The sequence below is a fragment of the Patagioenas fasciata genome, chromosome 10 (assembly GCF_037038585.1).
Source record: "Patagioenas fasciata isolate bPatFas1 chromosome 10, bPatFas1.hap1, whole genome shotgun sequence".
Lineage (NCBI taxonomy): Eukaryota > Metazoa > Chordata > Aves > Columbiformes > Columbidae > Patagioenas > Patagioenas fasciata.
The window spans coordinates 3,003,173-3,027,595 of record NC_092529.1 but is presented as its reverse complement, the minus strand read 5'-3'; the positions used below and the strand labels follow the sequence as shown (position 1 = coordinate 3,027,595).

The 24,423-nt window shown below is 44.5% G+C and overlaps 1 protein-coding gene across 3 annotated transcripts in view; it reads right to left on the bottom strand.

Moving 5' to 3' along the window:
- Nucleotides 1–24,423, bottom strand: part of CHCHD6 (coiled-coil-helix-coiled-coil-helix domain containing 6) — a 110,627-nt gene that overhangs the window by 62,943 nt on the left and 23,261 nt on the right. For 2 of the 3 annotated variants that reach the window (XM_065845614.2, XM_065845616.2), the window contains exons 5-6: nucleotides 16,056–16,076; nucleotides 10,507–10,590 (exon numbers count right to left, since the gene is read on the bottom strand). In XM_065845614.2, the coding sequence (XP_065701686.1) occupies nucleotides 10,507–10,590; nucleotides 16,056–16,076 (105 nt within the window). The remainder of the gene's footprint in view (nucleotides 1–10,506; nucleotides 10,591–16,055; nucleotides 16,077–24,423) is intronic. The other variant, XM_065845615.2, reaches the window with a different exon arrangement.

The following is a 24,423-nucleotide window of genomic DNA, read 5'->3' as shown; positions in this document are numbered from 1 at the left end:
AATGTTGTGGTGTACGTAGCTATTATGAAAAATTAAGCTTAAAAATGCACCTGCATGCCCAGGCGGGCACAGCAGGCAGTGTTTTTACACACCCACATGAGTCGCCTTCTCTGCTTCCAGAGCCACCATCCAGCCAGTTCCAGGCTTGCTGCACGTCAGGGTAAATCAGGTGATGTCTGTGCACCATCCAATACATCATGAGACACCTCTAGGGGGAAGAAACAAACCAATCCAGGCGCTGCTCGACTGACCCGGGCGTGCAAACTCACAGCAACCGTGCAGCTTGAAGTTACACAAGCAAATTTTGGCTTCTGTTCAGAAGAGCGAAAAGGCAAGAGAAGGAATTAAGCCTTTTTTTTCCCCTCGCAAAAAGACCCGAAATGCAATAATTGGGAAGGAAAAGAAAAGTTAGCTCTTCTCTTAAAATAACCTGGTTATTACAAGTCGTCTCAGATCAGAGGTTTAGGGTTTTAGCTCAGCTCCTGTGTTTCCTTCTCCCGTCTCTCGCGACGATATCAATGAAACGGCCTCTTGGTGGCCATTCCTTGCTGTTTCCATCCTCTATCTGATGGCTACTCCACTGTGTGTTTATTATTTTTATTGAAGCCAAACCACAAATTCAGCCATCGTTTCGTTCGTACTTACAATGGGGCTGGACTGGGAATGAGTGGGTCAGGTCATCCTCACTGAGTCCAGCTGTTCAATGGTGAACAACCCCGGGATCATTCCTGGTGCAGCAGAATACAGAGCCAAACCACCAGCCAACCCCAAAACCAAGCAAAAACCAAACAAAAAGGAAAATACAAAAATAAAGGAAGGGTAAATGCCAAATACAAACCACCACTCATCATCCCGCAGTCGACTCCGTGAAAGATGAAGCAAATACCATTTGCGGCGGCTCAAGACCTCACGGCAAGCCTGACAGTGCACATATATTTAAGAACATTAAAACATGTTATTTACAAGCTACTTCTGAGTCACTCCGGTCTCTCGGGAATGCGTATTATATATGTTCAAGAAATTGGAATAGCTCTTTTATTTATGTTTCTTTAAAATGACTGGCAGATGGGGAAAAACCTTCAGAGAAGTGGCCCTGGGCTGTCATGAAACACGTATTTAACACACCCACAGTCAACTACTGAGCACAGGCGCTTCAGAAGGTACGGCCGCCGCAAATACAGAGCAGTCCCTTTTTAAAGTCTGATCTCCGGACTACTTAATGCAGCGCAAATCCGAGACGTTCTGTGGAGTCTGCCCAATTTACAGAGTAATTGTTCCCCATCTTTTCCATTAACACGACGACAGCACATTCTTTAAGGGCAAAGCCATCATTTTTAAGGACCTTTTCAAAACGAGCCCAGGCCTTGGCTTTATTTATAAGTCACAATAGCGATGCCTTTTTTTTGGCAGGACCGCTGTGGGCTGAAATAGAAATCTCAGATTCCCCAAAATCAGGTTCAACACAGCCAGGGAAGTTTAGTCTACCTGAAACAATTTCCAAGGTTCAGCCTAAATGCGGAATATCCCGAGAGAAGCGCAAGCTTCAATCATCCAAATCCCAGCAGACGCACAGACTCCAGCCTAAGGTCTGGAACATATTTAATCAATTCGCTGTGCTAACTCCCGGCAGTTTCATAAAATAGCCAATACTGCAATAACAGGGCCAAAAATTAATTGTACACGGGTTGGCGAGTTACACGGAAATAAGAGGCAGCAGCGGTAGTTATTGCAGCAGGTTAATGTAGTTTCTGCAGAGGCAGAACTATACAGCAGTAAAAACAGGTGAGAGAGGCAGTGTGTGTGTACATGTACATGTGTATGAGCATGTGAGTGCTGCTTTCCACTAGAAAAGTAGCACTGGTTTTACTGGGAACAGTGCTACCTGTATATACCCACATCCATTCTGCTCATAAACAGGCATAGAAACAGCACAAAAAGGGAGAAAACAAATTTAAGCTATTAGGCAATATGAAAACGAATGGAAAATTGGGTTAACAAAGAAAAGGCGAGGGAGGGTATCGGAAATATCAGATAATGGCAAAAGCTCTCAAAAGTAAGACAAAAGCACCCCTTGTTTTGCTCTTTTTGGACTAGACTTGACAAATACTCCAGTGTCGGGTTCTAACAAAGAGACAAGATCACATTCCAGGTCTTTTTGTTCTGCCTTTAACGAGTCTTCCTAGTGATACACTGATGAGACCAGATACCAGATTGTTAGCTAAATTCAGCTGCTAAATTCAGTGTTAGGACTAAGTTCAAACCACACGTTGCCACATTTCTTTCACAAGCCGAGCCCGAGGATGGATTTCTCCATGATGAAGGGGCCCATAAGCATCGTTCTTTCCCTTTGCAAAGGTACTTGAGATGCCACAGAAACAAAATCACCAAAAGGCTCCAACCTCCAGCACGGAGACTGCAAACGCATCTCTATGCTAATAGGGCAGAACGAGGGGGAAGCAAACAGTTGCTGTTTGATAGAGGTTGTTTGTAATATACTGTTCATCACTCACCATATATCGAAGAGAGAGCACATCCACTGCAGGGAGGGCAGAGAGGCAGCGCTGACATCTAACACATTTTATTTACCCTACTATAGAGGTTCTGCAAGTTCATCAAATTATCAATCAATTTATCGGATCTCCAAAAGCGGGTGCGCTGAGGTATGTTAACTACTAAACTTTACAAGCTTTCAGCAAAACAGCCGTTAAACGGGTGAATTGAGCGCAGGGGACTGGAAGTCACTTTGCGAGTTGGCCAAGGGCAACAACGAAGCAACAGCCTCTCAATGGGGATGTGATGGAGAAGCATTAGGACGGCAGCCGCCTCGAGATGCTGCTCAGACCCAATGGGTATCAGTGCAAAGAAGAAATTAGGGATGTTGTCCCACCTCCTCCTGCCCCAGCACAGCATTTCACAGAATCCCAGAACGTCAGGGGTTGGAAGGGACCTGGAAAGCTCACCCACTGCAATCCCCCCATGGAGCAGGAACACCCAGCTGAGGTTCCACAGGAAGGTGTCCAGGTGGGTTTGAATGGCTGCAGAGAAGGAGACTCCACAACCTCCCTGGGCAGCCTGGGCCAGGCTCTGCCACCCTCACTGAGAAGAAGTTTCTTCTCAAATTTAAGTGGAACCTTTTGTGTTCCAGTTTGAACCCATTGCCCCTCGTCCTATCATTGGTTGTCACCGAGAAGAGCCTGGCTCCATCCTCCTGACACTCCTCCTTTATATATCTGTAAACATGAATGAGGTCACCCCTCAGTCTCCTGTGCCCCAGCTCCCTCAGCCTTTCCTCACACGGGAGATGCTCCACTCTCTCCATCATCTTTGTTGCCCTGTGCTGGACTCTCTCCAGCAGTTCCCTGTCCTTCTGGAACTGAGGGGCCACAACTGGACACAATATTCCAGGTGTGGTCTCCCCAGGGCACAGCAGAGGGGCAGGAGAACCTCTCTGACCTACTGACCACCCCCTTCTAACCCACCCCAGGTACCATTGGCCTTCCTGGCCACAAGGGCCCAGTGCTGGCTCATGGTCACCCTGCCATCCCCAGGACCCCCAGGTCCCTTTCCCCTACGCTGCTCTCTAATAGGTCATTCCCCAACTTATACTGGAACCTGGGGTTGTTCCTGCCCAAATTCAAGGCTCTACACTTGCCCTTGTTATATTTCATTACATTTTTCCCTGCCCAACTCTCCAGCCTGTCCAGGTCTCTGGATGGCGGCACAGCCTTCTGGCATTTAATGTCTGGGAATAACTGAAAAGTGGATGGGAGGTCAGAACCGCTTCATATGACAATTTCAGATGCGTTCTGTCTTTCATTTTGTTCCTGTTGAGAAATTTAATGCGCAGAGAAGACAACATCCCCATGGCCTCAGACAGCCCAGCGACTGCCAAGTGATCAGGCTGATTCGGACAGATCTTATCAGCCTGTTTCAGGAAACTGCACTGGGGATTATTCTTCTTGTGTTCGCAAGATTGAATCAACAGCTCGATGGACTGGGCGCTTCGCTATAATGCTCCACTGGCCTGAAAGGCAAACGGCTTTTTTGGATCAGAGCTGTTGTGGGTTGATGGCAAGCGCTGCTGGGTTTGTGGGAGAAAGGGTTTGCAGGAGGGGATGAGAACTGAACAAATTAGGTAAGAAAAAGAAAAATTCAAATTGTAAATAATATTGTGAGGCTCAGTTATGAATGTGGGAGACAAGAAATACAGGGTGTTTCTTCCCCCAGATACCCCAGCACTGTCTGGAGCCGTAGCAATAGCTCCTGTGCAGCCCTAAGAGTTAGAAACCATTTTATAGAGAAAATAAATGGTACGGGTTACACTTGCCAAGACATATCAACTCATTTAGGAAAGGGCACGGAACCTGTAGCTCCCCGTGAGAGGGCAGAGGATTTGGTTGAAGATAACACCAACACAATTTGCTTTGAAAAAGGTAGGCGAGTGCTCTGGGGGTCCCACGGATCCAACCACAGCCTGGGACCCCCATGCAGGGAACTGGTTCCTCATCCCCTTCCTGCCACCTTCACCATGTGACAGCAGTTTGTTCAGCCCCATAGAATCTGCTGAAAATTCATCATGGAGACCCAATATGAACATATTATTCTCGAAGACTTGTTGCCTCCTAATTTATTGACATGAGTTACTGGCCGAAAAGCTTAGAAATGACAGTGGGCTCACGTAGGAGTGACCTTGGTGTTCCAGAGCTGGGACACTGCTCCAAGAAGAAGGATCGAGCACAATAAGCATAACAAACAAAATATAAGTACGCTTCTCATTCTTCACACATCCTAAATACTCTATAAACATGACTAGTAAGTACAAAGGCAAAAGGAGATTAATTTAAACCAAACAAGGTGAACGCCACACACAAAAATTACAAGATTTGTGAAGCTAAGCAGAGAAAAAGGCACAGTCTCTCTTATTAATTTAAAAAAAAAAAAAAGTATTTGTTTAATGCATTCCTTTCCCACTCGCATAAAAACTCTACAGCTTATGAATACTTCTTGTACTACTAGAAGGGGGTGGTCAGTAGGTCAGAGAGGTTCTCCTGCCCCTCTGCTCTGCCCTGGGGAGACCACACCTGGAATATTGTGTCCAGTTGTGGCCCCTCAGTTCCAGAAGGACAGGGAACTGCTGGAGAGAGTCCAGCGCAGCCACCAAGATGCTGAAGGGAGTGGAGCATCTCCCGTGTGAGGAAAGGCTGAGGGAGCTGGGGCTCTGGAGCTGGAGAAGAGGAGACTGAGGGGTGACCTCATTTATGTTTAAAGATATATAATGGGTGAGTGTCAGGAGGGTGGAGCCAGGCTCTTCTCGGTGACAACCAGTGATAGGACGAGGGGCAATGGGTTCAAACTGGAACACAAAAGGTTCCACTTAAATTTGAGGACAAACTTCTTCTCGGTGAGGGTGGCAGAGCCTGGCCCAGGCTGCCCAGGGAGGTTGTGGAGTCTCCTTCTCTGCAGCCATTCAAACCCGCCTGGACACCTTCCTGTGGAACCTCAGCTGGGTGTTCCTGCTCCATGGGGGGATTGCACTGGATGAGCTTTCCAGGTCCCTTCCAACCCCTGACATTCTGGGATTCTGTGATACTTGCTGCTCTGAAAAACTACAAGCAGAAAAACCCTTAATATTAATGTACGCACCGCTCACAGTCGTCCACAGCCACCTCCTAAAAGATAACGTGGGAGCCGAAGCTCAGGAAAATCCAAACAAAGAAGAGAAACCCATCTCTAGCGAGGGGTTTCACTCCACCTGCTGAGACGCCTCCGGCCTTTCTCTGCCATTTTACGCCAGGTTTTGCTGGTTTGCAGCGCTGCCCTTTGCCGGGTTGAACCCAGCGAGAGGCCAAACAGCAAAACGAGTCAAACTAATATTTCCTTGGGAGAAAGTGTAAAAATAATACGCAAAATGTAATGTCCTGGTGTCTGAAGGCACCAGGACACACTGTGCTTCTTATGGTGCGTTTATAAGGATGTTTCTACCATTTGAAGAAGGCAGGACAAGCATATGCAGCATCCTTAATAAAAAACTGAGCAGTGTCTATGTTAACTATTTATACCAAGCTCCCACATCTCCCTCCCTGCTTCTCAGTAACATATAAATGCATGGAAAAACGTCAGATTCAGCTTCTCAAATTGAGTGTTTCTCAAGTTTTCCTTACAGATTATTAGGTCCAACTCTCATTGTCTCTACCCAAGGAAACACTACAGTACAAAGCCTCCTGTAAAACAGTTGAGATGAGACCCACTTTTTGTGCAACAATTCCAAATTACATGGATGAGATGTCAAATTAACGAGTCAGAAGTTTAACCGCTTATAACAAATTAGCCAGGTCTCATTACTGGATTACTTATTGGAGATTAGACAGTCACACTGGAAACGCAGGTGTGGGATGGGATGGAATGGAATGTCTGTAGCACCCAAATCCTGCAATTACACCCACTCCTATAAGAAAGGGTTACTTCAAAGGATTTAATCCTTGCAATTTTCCTGATTACAACAATACTTCATGCACTCCAAAACAAAAACATCCAAGAGACCGAAAGCCACAATTACAACCAAGTACAAGAGCTGAAGTGAGGACAACCAAGGGCATCACCAGCGTCCCGATCCTCCGCGAGGAATCTGTTCAATAAAACTTGATTTAAAAAGAAAATAAATAAAAAGGTCTAAAAAGCGCGCACCGCACGGCGGGCAGAACAAAACCTCCCATCCCTTCGCATACACACAACCCCTGACCAGCTGATAATTAAGAGTATTTCCCAACAACACATCACAGCATCGATGTAACCCCGGTACAGCTACTTCATGCGTTCAAATCTATGCTCAAAAATCACCGAATGCTGCCCCTGGCATGTGGCACTTGCTTGACACAAGTTACAAGTTCAAATCAAGTGTTAAAAGCCACGAAGAAACAGAAGCAAACCGCTATTCCGATACAGGTACCATGTATTTTCATGGTCCACCTGACCCTTGAGCCCTGTATACACAATTTGGGTTCACACCTCTCAGGGAGGATTCAATCCATGTGGTCAAGTTCCAAAGATGCCCAGCCAGAAGGATCAAAGCATTTGAGGCAAGTTTCCCATATACTTGCCCTGATCTTATGCTCATCCCTGGACATCCAATTTCAGTCCCAGTTGGGACCAGAACATTGAACAAGGTGGATCTTTGGTGTGACCAGCATGGCTCCACTCACCATCTCATGTCTTCCAGTCCCTTCCTAGAAGACACAGGGGAAACCCCAAAGGCTTAAACACTGAACATTTTAATAAGCCTGTCTAGAGGAACTGAGTTTTTCAAGATCTGTTTGAAATAAGATACACCCACAGTTCATCTCATGCAAAACTATGAGGCAAAGCCTTTTTAGCATTTCTATAGCTTTACCGTTTCGCAACACTTTGCCCTCCCATTATAAGCTATTCCATCATATAGATGGAATATCTGAGATAGATGGGCTAAGTAATTGTTTCAAACTCCCCAAAGAGAAACAGCTATTAGAAAACGAGCAGTTTCTTTGCTTCCAATTCCGCGCTCTGTCCAGTAGATCACAACCCCCTTGCAGAGATTACAAAACGAAGAGATAATGTATTCACACAATCTGCCGCGTTCAAGGGAACTACTGAGTTCAGTTCTGGTCAATACATCTCAAAGACAAAGCCGCGAGGGGGAAAGGGCCCAAAGACAAACAAGTGCAATGAGAAACCTGGAAAAAACTCATTCGCACAAGCAGAGGCTGAAAAGGTGAGGACTGCTCAGCTTAATGAGAAGTAAGAGAGGGAACAGAAGCCTTCCGAGAATGAATAACAAAGAGAATTCCTTTTATCTCTTTCACATAAAGGATATTAAATGAAAAAAAAGTATTTGAAACTGGTAACGGAGAATTCATAGCATATATAAGTTAACCTGTGGCACACGCTGCCACGTGATATTGGAGGCAAAGAGCTCAAGAAGGCTTCAGGAAAAACGCCCGAGACACAGAAGAGCGATGGCAGCAATCCAAGTTCCATTACAGCGAATAAAAACACTGAATGAAAATCAACTCCTTTTGCATCAGGGCATGTGTCAGCTTCTGACTGACAACGCTTCGACTTCTTGCAAACTTGTTCTCTAAAAGTTCTCTTTTTGTTCTTTTGTTTTGATGGGGTTTTTTGCATCTTCCTTCCAAGCCTTTGAGAACGGTCCGGTCAGGAGACACAGGAGCGGCTCCGTCTTTGATTCGGCTGCTACGTTGGAAGGAGTAAATAACACAATTATCTTTAGCGTTCTATTGGGAAGGCACTTAGCTCCCAACACCAACAGTTAAAAACAACCTTCAAAACTAAAATCTTGACATCTCCGAATTCTGTTATCATGCCAAAGTGGGGACAAAGCCAACCTGAGGTTGCAGGAAGGGGACAACTCCTGCCAAACCGGCTCTTGCGAGGAGAAACTCCAGTTTTCTAACTCCACACCGAACCACCACATCCCAGCACTCCCAGTCTGATGCTTGGAACCACCAGTGACCATCCCCTCTGAACACAGAAGCGTCCATTGCAGAGCTCCTCCCCACCTCATCTCCTCACCTATTTGCCCATTTTCTTAATACACACACATTCACAGATATATACAAATATACCTAAGGTGAGCTGGAAGTTCTCAGCACAGTGGAAGGAAGAAAGAAAGAAAGAAAAGTCAAGGCCTGTGTGTATTCAACAAATAAAAGCAGAATTACATAAAAGCAACAGCTAATAAAAAAGATTGTTCCGTGCTGCGTTTTCCATCTTTCCAACCATTATAGGAATAAAATTATCCACGGAGAAGATCGAAAACCTTTTTCAAAACTAATACAATTAGGCTTTATTACACTGTTTCAAGTACATTCCTCTCCCATCCAGCCCCCACCGCCTCCCACTCCAATCTAGACTTACGGTGGGAAACATTCTTCTATTTTATTACCAGCAAAATGCTTGTGTTTAAGGGTCAGAAACTCGCAAGTGCTTCAAGAGAGGAAAGAAAACCTGTCCTTTTCATCTACTTGCTTTTGTACACAGAAGAACTAGGAGATGGTTTCTATGCAGCTCGGCAGTTTGAATAGGACTACGGCCAAGGCACCGCACTCCCCAAGAAGATCCTGCGCTAAAATACCCATCACCTTGCTTAAAAAGTCACTCTGCGGGGTGCAAGGGACACAGACCTGAAAAGGGAAACAGAAAACACAACAAAAGACCTCGAAAAGGGGACAATGCAGCCTGGTCACAAACTTCTCCCCACTCCACTGTCCATAAAGGACAGACACACATACAAATTTTCCCCGCGGTTTCCGCTTCATGAAACCAGATCCGGAGAGAAGAACAGAATAGAAGCACACAGCGTGAGCCCCAGAAATTGCAAAAATTCCCTTTGCGTATGAACATATGGACAACTGTGATAATTAGAACGATAGCTGCTAGATTGTTTGCAATTTCACTGAACAATCCCCATTATCTAGGAATAGAATTTAAAAATCTGAATGCAACGCCGAGCGGTAGTTTTAATAGTTTATTTTTTAATGAACTGTACGGATTAATGCGTTGCAAAATTGTATCATGTGAAATCGCTTATGGGCATGTTTTACCATCAATAGCTTTAAAAAGACGCTGTATGGACAATCACGTAGTAGCAGGGAATGAAATGGCGAATAGATGCGCCGATAGTTTCCTACCATTTCTACAATGTGCAATTTTCCCATGTTCCATATTCCCTATCATGCTACATGTTGGTAGTAAAGCTGATTGATTTCTCCGTCTCTTTACAACCCACCTTTTCCATTGTTTGCATTTCTTTTTAGTCACATAACACAACCACAAGTCAGATGTGTGCAACTCCCTGTCAGGAGGTCTAATTGCTTCAAATTGGAGAAGATTATTCTCCACATTTATTAAAAAATAAAGACTACTTATAACATTATTTCATTTTGCAAGGAAGTGAAAAATGCATTAGTTCATAAGGAACAGCATGGTTGCTCCTATTTTTATGGCATCAATTTTTAAAAACTCATCAGGGTAAACAATTAAACAGAGAAGCAAATCCCATGTTTAGAGGAGAGATTCAAATCCCTAAATGGATTTTCAAAGGTCATTTCAGGCTTAAAAGACGCTTGACAGTGTCTCCTTAAATCACGCTCATTTCTAAGGCTTATCCAGCAAGAAGCAGTGAATTAATAACACAACTTTAATTCATATTTATAGCAAGATTGCTGGTTGGGTTTGGTTTTTTGTGGTGGTTTTGTTTTAATCTAGGAAAGGATTTTTAACAAAAGGAATAAGATAAAAGGGCACTTCCTCATCTTTCACATGTAAGTTGTTAAAAGATTTGGGTTGCACGGCTTATTCTTCAAATATGTAAGAGGTGAGGGGCAACCAGAACCTGGGAGTTGACAGTTCCAGGACAACGAACCTCGTTTCTCTCCTCTTTGGATCCACACAGATCCACATGCAACCCCATTAGGATTCTGAGGCCACAAACAAAAGGCAGCTCAGGCTCACCTTCCTCTCAATGCGGGCCAGTTGCTCTTTGTAGAAGGCCTCTTGCCGCTTCAGCTCTGCCTCCCTGCCTTGCAGCTCCAAGACCTGGGAAGAAGAACAAAAAAAGCATTAGTAAAAGAAGAAATCAAAATTAAAAAGCACAGGGGATGCAGACTGGAACTCAGAAGATCCACATTGCTCAGGACGAGCACACGGGATCGCTCTTGGTGGGACTTCAGACCTTCAGTCTTGCAGTTCATTTTGGATGGTGCCCACAAGTCTGAAACGCTTATTAGTATCATACCCAGACTCGTTCCCTTGATTTTATTTCTCCTGATTAAATAAGAACATGTAATCAGAGAAAGGTGACACCTTCCTACTGCCTTTTTCAGAACGCTCCCTCATTCATGTCTTTGTCTCAGCCACAAGTTGCACCAGAGAAGGTTTAGATTGGATATTAGGACAAAATTCTTCCTGGAAAGGTTCGTTGGGCACTGGAACAGGCTGCCCAGGGCAGTGGTGGAGTCACCATCCCTGGAGGGGTTTAGAAGGGGTTTAGATGAGGTTCTTAGGGACATGGGTTAGTGCTGGAGTTAGGTTATGCTTGGACTCAATGATCTTGAAGGTCTTTTTCCAACCAAAACGATTCCATGATTTTTGACCAAATCATGATGTTTGTTACTCCACTTCAATGTTCCTCATGTTACCTTCAAACCAAATCTCAAATCCTCCACTTTATAAACACTTGGCGCCTTTGAAAATTTCTATAGACCTAACACATCCCCATGGTCATGAGGGAGATCTGAAAGACAAGTCTGTGTTGTAATATTTAAATAGCAAGACACATCCTGGCTCACCATGCATTTGCTTTTACACACACATATAGGGCCACATATTTGGAGCACAGACGTGTGTCTGAGAATTTCTCTTCCATCTTCCAAAGTATAAGTGAGACACCTCCAGAACAGCAAATTTCATATACAATCCCATGCTTAAAGCATAATCTGGTCACAAAATAAAAAACAATTCTCCAAATAAAATAAAGTCTGTGTGCTTACAGCAACAGCTTCTTCCTTTTAGCTCTTTACAACCAGCAGCACTTGATTTCATTTCCACCCCTAAACTGAAGTAGCATTAAGAAAACCTGGCACTGACGGACCCCAAAGGAACTTTTTAAGCTTAAAAATAACAAGCGACAACAGCAAGAATGGCACTTGATTTTCTTCCCCCCGCCCCAAATCTCTCAGGTCACATAAGGTATCACCAAGCAAGAAGACCTTTCAAAACTAGAATTATTATGCTCTTTAACATGGACACAACCCCTGCTAATCTGTTGCATCTCAGCAGTGTTGCTTTAAACTTTTAATGATGATGGTACAACCACAGAAAATACCGGTCCGATATGATGAAGCAGTTGGGACAGAAACATCCCCGTGGGCTCAGACCTGTCATTTTATGGCCAACAGCCATTGTTAATGAGAAAAATTACATCTGAAAGCAAGTTGCTGCACATTTCCCTCTCCCTACTCCCCTGCTAATGGAAATACGGGGTATAATAGAGGTTAGAAGAGATTTTAAGGTAGGCAGTGAGGGACGGTTGGTAAGTAAGCAAGAAAAGAAGTGGGAATATGTGAAATAGGGGGTTTGTAGGGGGGGTGTGCATTTGTTTTTAAAGGAAAAAGAAATATTAGGGTTGTCATGTTTGTCCTCCCAGCCAACAGGCCCAGGGTAAGGCACAAGCACTGTAGATCTGTGTCTAAATCCTCTTGCTCCCAAAGACACTTAAATCTCTGGCTTCGGTTTAACCAGAGCTGGTATGTATCTGCTGGCCCACAAACCAGCTGAAATGGGATGGGGAGAGGGATGAGAATGAGCTGCCCCGTATATTGAGACTGACTACAGAGATACCAGAACAACAGGGGCACTGATGAGCACTTTGTAAGTGCCAAAATTATTACCATTTTCTGATGAGAGAACCACAGTTCTCCTCTGAGCCAATACCCAGCTTCTATACAGAAGGGGACTAAGCAATTTCAACTGAAATGAAACAGATGTGGGAAGGCAGGGTGGGCTGGTGGATGGCCAAAGGATCCTGATTCTCCTGCTGATTTTCTACATAACACCCATAAAATCAGATTACTAACCAACTGACTTGTGTTTCCTTAAGGAGGAAATAAATATAGAAAAGAAAAAGAGTAACACAATACTGACCCCTCCACACAATTCAGATGGAAGGTGCTTTTTGTATGAAGTGCAGTACAAGGAGGAGCGGGGAAAAAAAGAGTCAAAAGATCAATTCTTAAAAATGCAAGGAAGTTTCTGTTCAGTCTAAATAAATGAATGATGTGGCAGTGCCACTCTCCTGGGAGCACAAAACCAACATGTGCAACAATACGGGTGGGCGAAAGGTTTCATTCTGTTTCTGGCAAGATGTGGATCCATGTACCAACACACCCACCCATCTTATCCTGGGAGCCTGCCTGACCTCATTCACCAAGAAATGCAGCATGTTTATCCATATGACACCTCTGGAAGGCAACACAAACCAAACACCTCATCTCTTGAGTAGGGTGCTGAGCTGCAGACGTACCAGAGGTGCACACATTCTGTTAGCGACCTCCCTAGGGTCTTGCAAAATTAACATCAAAGATTCAAAATCTGATGTCCCAACTGCAGGGAACAATCTCAGTATACTCCCCATTCTTCCCCTCAAGTAATTTCTCCCATATCATCTCCCATTATGTCCCATTTATCGCCCATCATTTGTGTGATGAACCAGAGGTTGCAGAGAAAAGTTTTACTCACAACTCAAACATATTTTCAATGCCTGGCTTGTTTTCAAGCACTGATGTTTCAGTGCATTGAAGTATACTGAGAAATACCCTCTTTGTGACAGATCTGCTTGAAAGTTGCTTTCTGTTTCCCTCTCTCTCCAGCTGTTATTGCTAGAAACTTTAGTGCACTTTATGATGATGTTTGAAGTATGAACGGTACAGTCGGAGCATGTGTCATTTGAAATATTCACTGTTCCAATGCAGGTTAGGCAACCAGGGACATTCTGTATGAACACAGGATATTTATTAAGAGTTCCACTAGTCCTGCTGCTTATTCCCTACCTGAAGTCGGAAGCCTGTGATGTCCCAGAGAGAGTTGGCTGCTATGGAAATGATTACAATTTCACAGGGGACTGAGATTGCAGGTGCCAAACAAAGCATCAGATGCACTTTGCACATAAAGGCCTTTAGAACTAGAGGAGGAAGGACAAAGGAAGACATGCGTGGTAATGCCCTGGTTTGAAAATCGCATATCAGAAAGCTGAATTCCACATCCACACCGCAGAAGCCACATCTGAGCTTGAGCACATCGTGCAAGATTTGACCAAAGCCCAGTAATGACATCTAAGAAATCATAGTGCAGAACACGGCAGAGTGTGATGTCCAAGAGTTAGGAAGACAGAAACAAAACGGAGGCGAGGAAGAGTGTAGTCAGTTGTAGAACACACGAATGCACACAAAACTTAGAAAAACAGCATGGAACAGCACGTATTTGTAAAAGAGAATGTATAATATGCAACAGGCAAATGTGCTCTGCACAAAAACAAGGTGTAGGATCTATTCAGGAAACAGAGTTCCCTGTGATGGTGTCAGAAGTTACAAGCACTGCATTCCTACAAAAGGACGGTGAAAGTATCCTATTAGTGAGCTACTATAGCTCCCATGGGCACGGATCCACAGACTGGTTGGGGGCTCTTTCAAATTCTCCCTACACTTTATCCTTACACTGTTTCCACAGCCCACAGTTTTTCAGGTTATGTCAGTGCTGCTTTGAACGGTGGCAAAGAGCTCGGGCAGAGTCCTGTGCGGCTCCCTGACTCCTCCTCACTCTTTATCAAGTAACCCATTAGAAATAAACTGCGAAAGCACATTTCTTAAGCTCCACATTAAACGCTGGCTCAACTAAAGAATTCAAGCACAGGCCTGCTAGCTGACAGGCAGGCCAAAAGAAATACTTTACGAGTCTCTTAATTGAGGTAATGAAATATTATTGGTTTAGTCTCTATGAGCAAAGCCTCGTCCTGAACTGACACTGACACGCAACACAAAGTGTGAACTGATCTTCATTCGAGCTACACCCCTTCTCAGATTAGCTTTGGCTTAGCCCCCCTGAAATATCACCAGATTTTTATTATCTTTAATTATAGTCCCTTCTCATCACCTTGTTAAACATGAACACTCGGAAGCCTGCTTGCAAAAGAAGAGCTTCTTGGCAGAGTCAGATTACAGGAGGGAACGTGGCACCCAGGAGCAAGGGGCAGGAATAGCACAGCCCCAGGACTGCTGGGAGTGCGGGATGTGGGGAGAGGGCACGGAGAAGACTGCACTGGGAAAAAGAAAATAAATAGGAAAGATCACAGCCCTCTCGCTGCAAAGGGCAATTCAAGCAAGAAGGAAAGGTCCATACCTCAATCTATAAAGAACTTCCTCAAAGGCAAGTCACAGCACTTGGCAAGATTATTGCAAAAATATTTATCTTCTTGGCAAAACACATTCACCAGCCAGAGCCGAGCTAGTGAGAAGGCACCTAGAGAATCAGTCAGAGGCAATCCAGGGAAAGAAGCTACGAGGATAAAGCAAAGGTCCTTGAGTCTCTATCAAATGCCTTGTTCCTACATCATCCTGTCTTTGCTGAGGAGTTATCAGCTTCCCCCGAGGTATCCAGGAACATCCCGCAGCAGCACAGAGATGTTTTGGCTGGGTACCTCAGCTTGCCACACTCCACAACTGCAAATCTTTACACCGCATGCTTCCCCGTGTCTCTTCCAGCCCTGGTAGCAGTCCAGGTGGCAGGGGAGAAAAACAAACGCTATTAAAAGCTCCAAGACTAGAAGGAGGAATTCACAGCAATGCACCGGCGAACAGAGCTCACTCCAAACTTCGCTGGCTGGCGTGTTCCCCACCGAACCCAACGGGAACGGCAGAGCTGAAAGGGCAGCGCAGAAATAGGCAGAGGCAGCTTGTGCACATCACACCTGGGACCGAACAGCAGAACTTCATGGGGAGGCTTGAACAGGACAAGTAACCACAGGGGGCCCTGACCCAACCTCCGCGTGCAGCAGCAGAGATATTAAATATCACCAATGCTGTGGAGCCACCTGCATTCGCTATTCCAGACACGCAAGGCCTACAAAAATCACTGTTTGTCCTTTCTCTCTTTCTTTTGAAGGCAGGTGACTGGGTTTTGATTTGTTTTAGATGCCAGATGCAGACTCACGGCCTTAAAAAGCAGCACTGGTGTAACCTTCATTTCCTCCCGTTTCTGCTGCTCTCTCAGCCAACAACACACATCACCAGATCAAGTTTGGTTTCGGCAGCTGTAAGCGACACAAAAGGAACCAGCGAAAATCTTTATGGAGGAAATAATATGCAATTTTCTAGCTGAACACCTTTTAAAATGTAATGACAGAAAATAAAATCCTGCATCTGTGCTCAGCAATAACAATCTGTACACGCGCAGTAACAACATGACACTTGGAATAAGCAAGATTCAGACAAAAAAAAGAGAGAGCTTACCCAGGCGTCCAAATCCGCAGGCTTGGAATAAAGAGAGAAAGGAAGGGAAAGAGAAGAAAAAGAGAAATCAGTGATTTATGGAGGCCGCTTGCTGCTGCACAATATAGCTTTTAGGATGACAACTTAAGAAAAGTTCCTTAAAAATGACAAGCATCTTAAACAGTGCAGTGCTGTCCCCTGTTGGGAACTGTGCTATTAAAGCAAAACAAAAGCACGTGCGCTCCCAAAACTAAAAACAAAGCAAAGCCCCCAAAGGCTGCTGCAGGATTGCCCTGCAGGGTGAAGCCAAGGGAAGGCAGCTGGGAAGCAGCGGGTTGAGGGAGTCGTGCAAGGTGCTGCACAACGTCAGAGACGCCGATACCCACGAGGTGCAGCAACGAACGTGGCGATGCCGGGTGGACTCAAAAGGATGCAGCCAACAACCACACTGCTTCCAAATTGCCTGCAAAGAACAGGTACCCTTTTGCAAGGGTGTTTTTAAATGCACAAGCTGATCTACACAGCAAGCCAGCTTTTTCACCAAACAATTTCAGAGTGTTTCCTTGTGGAAAACCAGTTGATTGATCAGATCTCCAACCAGATTCCCCTTCATAGGCCACTGAACACATCGTTAGTGCACAGTCCAAACCTCTGCCAAATCCGAGCTGCCTTCACCTGCTCCTTCTTTTGTCAGCAAGCCTATTTAAGTATGAAGACAAGCAGATCAAGCAGGTTGCGGTATCACCTTTTATTTCCTTAATACTCCTTTTCACTTAGGCAGTAACCCAGCAGCAGCAAAGCAACTACCAGATGATAAACATTTCATGCCTGTAACCACCTCCTTCTGCAGCCAAGGCATTTACGAGACAGCCCCAGCTCTCGTTTGCTGTCAGGGGCCGCAAACCTTCCCTGCATCTCAGGGCAACATTCAATCAGCAGCACATTCACTAAGCAGGAGCTTCTGCAAGGCTGCCCTTTTTTATTATGATTATTTATTTGAGGGGAGTTAACAGGGCAGGAGGAACTTTCCTCTTGGTCATAGTTCAGTGCCAGAGGGAGCAGACAGCGGAGCGCAATATGTTTATGGGATCTGCCATCATTTTAACAGCACAGAGCGACTGCTTCAGGTAACCAAGGGACAATGTGTCCTCAGCTATGTGTGCCAGGCCATCCTCACCCTCCAAAACAGCCCAGAATCGACAGTTTAACTGGGGGAAGCCAATTCCCCCCTTTCTGCAAACAGGTTTGATGTCACAGCATCAAGTTCTTGGCCGAACAAACCCATACACAACACGGGTAATCATTGCCTGATCTTGACAAAAGCCTGATTTGAATAACATTTTTCTTCCTGGTGATTTTTACAGTCAGGCCAGACGCGCTTTGTTTTGATTTTACATTTTAGCCATGGCCAGGCTGTCCATCCTCAGCAGATGGGGAGGAGGAACACAGGGCTCTTTATGGTGCGTGTTATTATTTCAGCAGGTAGGTCATGCACACCAGTAGCTCTTTACTGGATGTACATCTGTCATCCCTGGGGTGCCCAAGCCATTAACTGTCACGTTCCTGGTGGACAAATGTTTGCATGACAAAAATGAACTCAAGGTACTAACTCAGTGGCACTGGACAGTTGCTGAGAAGAGAGCGAGGAGAAGGAACCAGCCCTATCACCCAGAGGTAATCTCTTATACCCCTCTAAGATATAATGCACAATAGCAGGATTACAGTTTTAAGAAGGATAACGCTGTTACTAACCACGGGGCATTTCTTCTGCAGGTACTGCCAAGGGCTTTAATTTTGTCACCTTTTGGGAGTAGGGGAAATTATTACTCCAAGAATAGACAGACACACTTCACTGATGGGAAACAGGAAAATTAAAACAAGTATAGATGCAGTAGGGCATATTGCTGTGTTGGGAAAAAATAACTACATTTGGAGCGAGGCACAGAGTAAACAAAATAATAAAACAACACAAAAATGAAAACTCAAGAGGGCTACTGGTTTAAGTTTTGCTACTTTGTAAGCCTGTGCCAAGGTCTCTTAGTAGACCTGCATTCACCAACATTGATAATAAAAGACACAGCATGTCCACTAATACTTTCAAAGTTTAAGTATTTAAGAAATGAGCAATATCTGGGTTCTTTGCTTCCTAACTGAGTGAGCACCACTTCCAGCTCCCAGCTGGGGGCTTGAGAGCTTTACAATCCCAGCCCTGGGACACAGCATCTTGGTCAGTCCCGCTGTCCTCTTCTGCAAAAACAAGGGTCCGTTTCTCTTCCAGGTGATGCACTGGATAAGCAGTCACAGGAAGCTGAATAAATGCTAGAATTAATCTTTTGGGGTCAAAACTGAACCGAGATATTCCTCTTGACTGTATCAGAGGCAAAAGGTTATTGAAACTGGATCTCAGGCCAAACTTAGAAAAAAAGACACAGCCCACTTAGAGAAGACTCTGGTTAGATATGGGAACTAATTAACTAATGTATCCAAAAATTTCACATTTGAGCACTGATCCTTCAGACAGGGGATGCTTTCCCATGTACGTCTCAACAGCACAACTTCCAACGCAATCATGAATCCAGTGCCGAATTAGTATTTCACACTCACGGACAATTCCCAGCATCGTTGCCCAAACTCCTCCACCACATCACCCACGTCTGTCACGGCCTGGGCAAGCATAAAAACGGCAATAAGCAATCAAAGTAATTCTGAAATTGGGGCAGGTGAGGGAAGAATCAGCACCATCCAGCAGCAGCCTTAGGAAGAGCAAAGCCTTTGTGACCCAACTGGAGCCAGCTCCACCCTGGATGTATGTTCCCTTGCCATAGTCAACATCTCTGTCACATAACTCGCTTCACCAGTGTCTCCGGAACCCAGGCTACCAGTGTGATAAAGATCTCCTACTTAAGTAGTCAATACAGAGTATTTTTAGGGGCGCTGCCAACTTTGGGAGTGGAAGATGAAGTGGGAGATGCGAGAAATGAGAGGCAGCAGGTGCCCAAAACCCCAGACAGCTGCTGGCAGCAACTTCTGCACTCATGTCAGAATCTGAAGAGCGCTGCAGCACATATTCTAACATCTTGATGACCAGACTTCATCACTGAATGAGCAAAGAGTCATTTCTTCTTAAGGCAATAATCCAGCTCCAAACTTTTCCATGAGGACAAGAATTAAAGGGTTTAAAGAATACATCTAGACATTCAGTATCCACTCCAGACCCTTAAATGCTTCCAGTTTAGCGGAAAATTGAAGCAGTATCAATATTAAATGTAATGAGAGTCAGAGATGTAACCAAGTGACAGGAGAGAAGAAGCAGAAAGAGACACTGAACAGCAATCAATTTTGAGGAAAGGCTGTGATGAAATTGCTCAAATCCAATGTATACAGAGCATCCACAATTCTCTAAACATGAAGATGGGAAGCAGCAGAAAAACCCTCTGCCCTTTTATGATTCAGGGACAACAGCACTTCTGACACGGCATTGCTGCAAATAGGTTTTCAATGCTGACAGTTGATAGTTTTCATTTAAAACAAAATAAAGAGAAACCTACTTTATAAAATCCAAAGTAAACCATCTGCTTTCATCGCCTGCTTTAATATTTCAGCCCATTCCCACATTCTCCTTTTCCCATCACTTCTGTACATACACACATACACAGTTCTCATTTTGCAGACTGACAACAGACAAGGCTTTCAACATCTATAGAAATCCTGCAGAGTGTTGGCTCTCTAGAGATGTATGTTCAAGATGCTTATTTTGGATCGCAGGTGAGACACCTCCTTCTCAATTTTTACCTCCTTGCTTAAATTTCTGCTCTGCCTGTTCAACATAGAATCTCCAAGTCCCTGAAGAAAATGAAAGAATATCAAGAGAGGGCATCATGAAGTTCTCTATTAATTTTGACTTCCTATCCCAGAGCAGATTTCAGACCGTACTGAGTCGATGAGGTATTTTCTCATAAAGCTAGACTCAAAGGCCATTCAGCTCTTCTTGGACTATTTCTAGCTCATAATCATTAATACAGACTCCCATTATGCCAGCCTAAGGGCGGCATATGGCTTTCTAGGGATAGGACAGACGGGGGAAAATAACAGTTACGCATGCCTACATCCCAATCGTATTTCTGTGCGTGCATATGGGGACAGAGCTTTCTCTTGCCAGATTCTTAAATACCAAATACATTAGCTTCCGAGTCAACCACGGCGCTTCAAACACAACCACTGCTTTGCAAAAAATCACGATGACACAGATAATCAACCCGTGTGCCTCCGAGCAGAAAAAGTGAACCACATGAGCTGAGAAGGAATTCCCTTCCCACACGTGTTCCCAGACACTAGGTGCAGTTTTTACCTGCAGAACAACGCAGATCTTTATAGGCACCAGCCAATGGATACGGGTTTGGAACGGTGAATACAGAGTTCCTGCTGGAAGATCAGAAGTCTCATTTCTTTTTAGTTAAAAAAAATATTATCTCAAATAGAGTTTAAGAGAGATACAGTTGACTTTAGGGCTGCTTTTTAATACAGGCAAAGACTCAAATACATGCTTGAGTAAGAAAATTCTTGAAGACCTTCCATCATGGTCATGCATCCCATCTCTACAAATCCTTCTGCAGGTGGAAAGTCAGGTGCACGTTCAAACATCACAGTTTAGGTCTTTACCCACTTTGACAGTCTTGTAAATCTTCCTGTTCCCCCTGCTCTTTCACCCCTTTACACAGCATTACAGGGTCGGTGTCTTTCTGGGCACAGAATCCAACCTACAGGTTTGCCAAGATGAGAGAGAGATGCAGTAATCACCATTTAGTATAAACTGAGTGGATTTCAAAGCCGTAAAGAAAAGACCACAAAAAGCAGAGGGGACTCCAAATGAACAGTCTGAGCTAGTACACATACACAATCATGCTCATAGTGAGGTGTTACCTATGGAGTAAAACAAAATCAAAATACGTAGAAAGATCAGAGACTGTCCAGGAAAGAAAAACAACACAGAAGTGAGGAACTTCACCACAAGTTATGATCACTAAAGAGACAGGCAGTCAGCACTAAATTTCCCTACAACCAGTTCTGAAAACGCACGTAGGTCTTTGCCCGCAGCATTCCCTACGTCCTCGGCCGCAGCCAGCGTTATGAAAAGGCTGCCAATTAAGCTGTGGTTTTGAGCTATAGACAAAACGTCCACTAGAGACTCCTATTCTTGCTTCCAAAGCATTTGCAACCCACTGTGTGTCTTAGGAAGAGAACACACTGGTTATCAAACACACGCGCTCTCGGCTCCTCGCAAGGCTGCGATCAGAGCAAATGCTGCAAGGTTTCACCTTCTGATGAAGCCCAAGTACATCATAATGAAATCATCTGCAAAAAGAAGAGTGAAGATTCAGCAACTACCAGCATTTTAGGCCACTGTAAAACTGCATTCTTTATTTTTACGCTGACAATCTCCAGGGCATGACTGTACCAAGATCAGCTTGCAAAGCTATGTCAAAAATTTGATTTCCATTTGATGGGACAATTTGCAAACAGCACTTTTCCACATTGTGCAAGCGCTTAATGTTTAAGAACTACAAGAATTCAATGCTGATTCAATGCCTGTTTACCGGACAATGGAACACACTCTTGCTCGAGGCAGATGGGTTGGAAAAACCTGTGAAGGAGCAATACCTGGTAACCTCTCAGCAAGGATCACAAAGCAGGTGTTGATGCTGTTGAGAAGAGGGTAGAGAAGAGGTGCAGCAGGAAGAATTAAGCAGTTTGAGGAACATTCCTTAGGGAAAGAAAACATTTCACTCCCATTGGAGCTCCTGAAGCTCACAAATGATGTCACATGCTAAGGAACCAGAGAAGCATTCGCTCCCGGACCTTTAGATCAAAAGCGAGCAGCTTGAAATGTAGCTTTAAAATTGCGTTGGCTCTAAACATAGCAGTCGGATGACCTGACAGAGCCACGATTCACGCTTCACGAGCCTGCAAATTGAAAGAGTCAATCCAGCTCATGGTATCACAGAACCCTAAAGACAGATTGCTGTATTTATTTTAGCAGATACTATTTACAAACATATCTCCATACTGTTTGCTCTCTAATTATAGTTGGGCCACATACAACCGTTTACTTCTTGAGCTCCTTTTGCACACTACACCTCCAAAGTCATTGAAAGTCATTTTAAGAACCTGTTGATTGATTTATTGATAAAACAAGTTGACCAGCGCAGTAAACTAGAAATAACCAGGCAGGGAAGTGATTTGATAACTATTCCTGGAGAGCAGGCGCTATAGGCTCCCAAAGTCAGGCTTTTTTTAGAATCTATATTAACAGTTGGCCCTAAATCTTCATTCCTTATGCAGATCTGCTTGGTCAAGCACACTCCCCAAACAAATGCTGGAGTTAACTCTGCACAATCCAGTATTTGCTACCAAGTGCAACAGAAGCAATGGGCAGAAGTTCAGCTCCTGTAACCAAAAAGTGTGAGAAGAAAGAGCAAGAAGGGGGTGGGTGTGTTATACAAGAGCCTGGGGCAGAAAATTCTACTTCTATCTGCCCAAGGCCATGGGATGGAGGAAACACAGGCAGAAATCAGCATCCACAGGCAGCTTCCAGCGCTTGGGACAGGTTTTTGGCAATTCTGTGGTGGGACTTTGCAGCTTCCACTGAGCTCCAACAGCAAGGAGCAGAATATGCCCCTGGCCAGCACTGAACACCACAAACCTCATCTATCAAGCACTCCCTGAGATGGGCTATTTCTTTTTTTCCCCTGTGGATTTAATTGTGATTTAATGAGGTTTTCAATGAAACGTGTTGGCAGCTTATCATAAAATTAAGCCGAACATAATTTCTACTCCTTTACGCTGTCCGCTTGGTTGCGTGCAGAACTGTCACCCAACTCGAGGAAGAGGCAAATTAGGATTCAACTCTGTTGCACAGAAGTGGTTTCCAAAGAGGCAGAGGACAGGTTCACTAACAAAGCAGGGGACAAAGGAAAAAGCTCACATTCCTATTATTTGTACAATATTTTAGATAAGTCTTTTGGCACTGCGGTTTTGGAGAGTGTACATTTATCCCCAACACAATAAAGGAATGAAATGTCCAGAGATGTCAATAGCTTTTGCCACAAGCATAAAATTAAAGCAGGAAAAAACCCCTTGAGCTGCAGACAAAATAAATTAGCAGGATCATATTCACAATCTCTCACAAAACCTCTCAGCATTTTTGAAAATAAATGCCACACTTATCAAAACAACCTTGAAAATACAAACCGTTAAAAGCTTATTTACCTCATAACGTTCTCCTCCCTGCCTGTCATATAATCTATGTATTACGTACACATGAAATCAAAAGAAAAATCCACTCCAAGCACCAACACTCCAGCACTCTGTTTAGCGTTTGTCGTATACCTATAGAGGCCTTAACACATTTCAAAGGATCAGGATTTCCTCCTCATTAGCACCGCGGTCACGTTGTTCCGAACTGTGGTCATATAACCTTTGGCACCTTCTCACTCGATGGCATCAATCCCCCCTGGCAGGCTGTGCCGGGCCACTCGGCTCCCCCAGCCCCCGGCTCCTCTTCCCTCACTAATTCTGCGTTCAGAACTGTGAAGCACAAAATTAGACGTTTCAAATTAAGCCAGGAGAGAGAATGAGAGAACCTTATTAAATGAACATTAGCATCGGAGTGGCTTCAGAAGGGAAACTCAATTGCGAAATATTCCTCGTCTCCGTGAAGCTCTTTGCATGGGTAGCAATGAGACGGGCGGCAGCTGAACTCGCCTTCCTCCGCCTCCACCTTCTTCCTCCTCGCACTGGTCACGGCTCTTGAGCAAGAGGAGCAGGATCCTTCTCCAAAACTGCCCTGAGCACACGGAGCTCACAGTGATGGAATTGCCAAATAAAAAGGACAAGGTCTATTATAATGATGTTGGGAGAAATGCATCCCCCAAAAAGCAAATTAACACCCAAAAGCAGATTCCATCCTCCTCCCAAGCTTTCCACAATGCCATTGCAAGTTTTAGGTGCCATTCTCAGTCCCCAATGATCAAAATTACTGACATGGTGGTGACAATCAGCATATTCTGTTCCAAGACACCTTAATTCCTGACTGTGAGCTTCCAGCTCCTGGTTAAACATCCCTAAAATCCCCTTCAAGAAAAATCACTGGAGTACCAAACCATTCCCCCTTGCCGGACAATTAGACATGTTGTTAAAGTCAGAAATCACCTCCGAGCCTGCACGATCCTTAAACACGACCTTCCCTTGGCGTTTCTTGCACAAGGGTTGGTATTTGCACCTTGTGTTAACAGAATGAGTGCACACACCTTACACCGCTGCGCAGCGGCTGCCACCTACAACAGGGAGTATCTCAGCAGGACCTGTAGGGAGAGTTTGTAACGTGTATTGC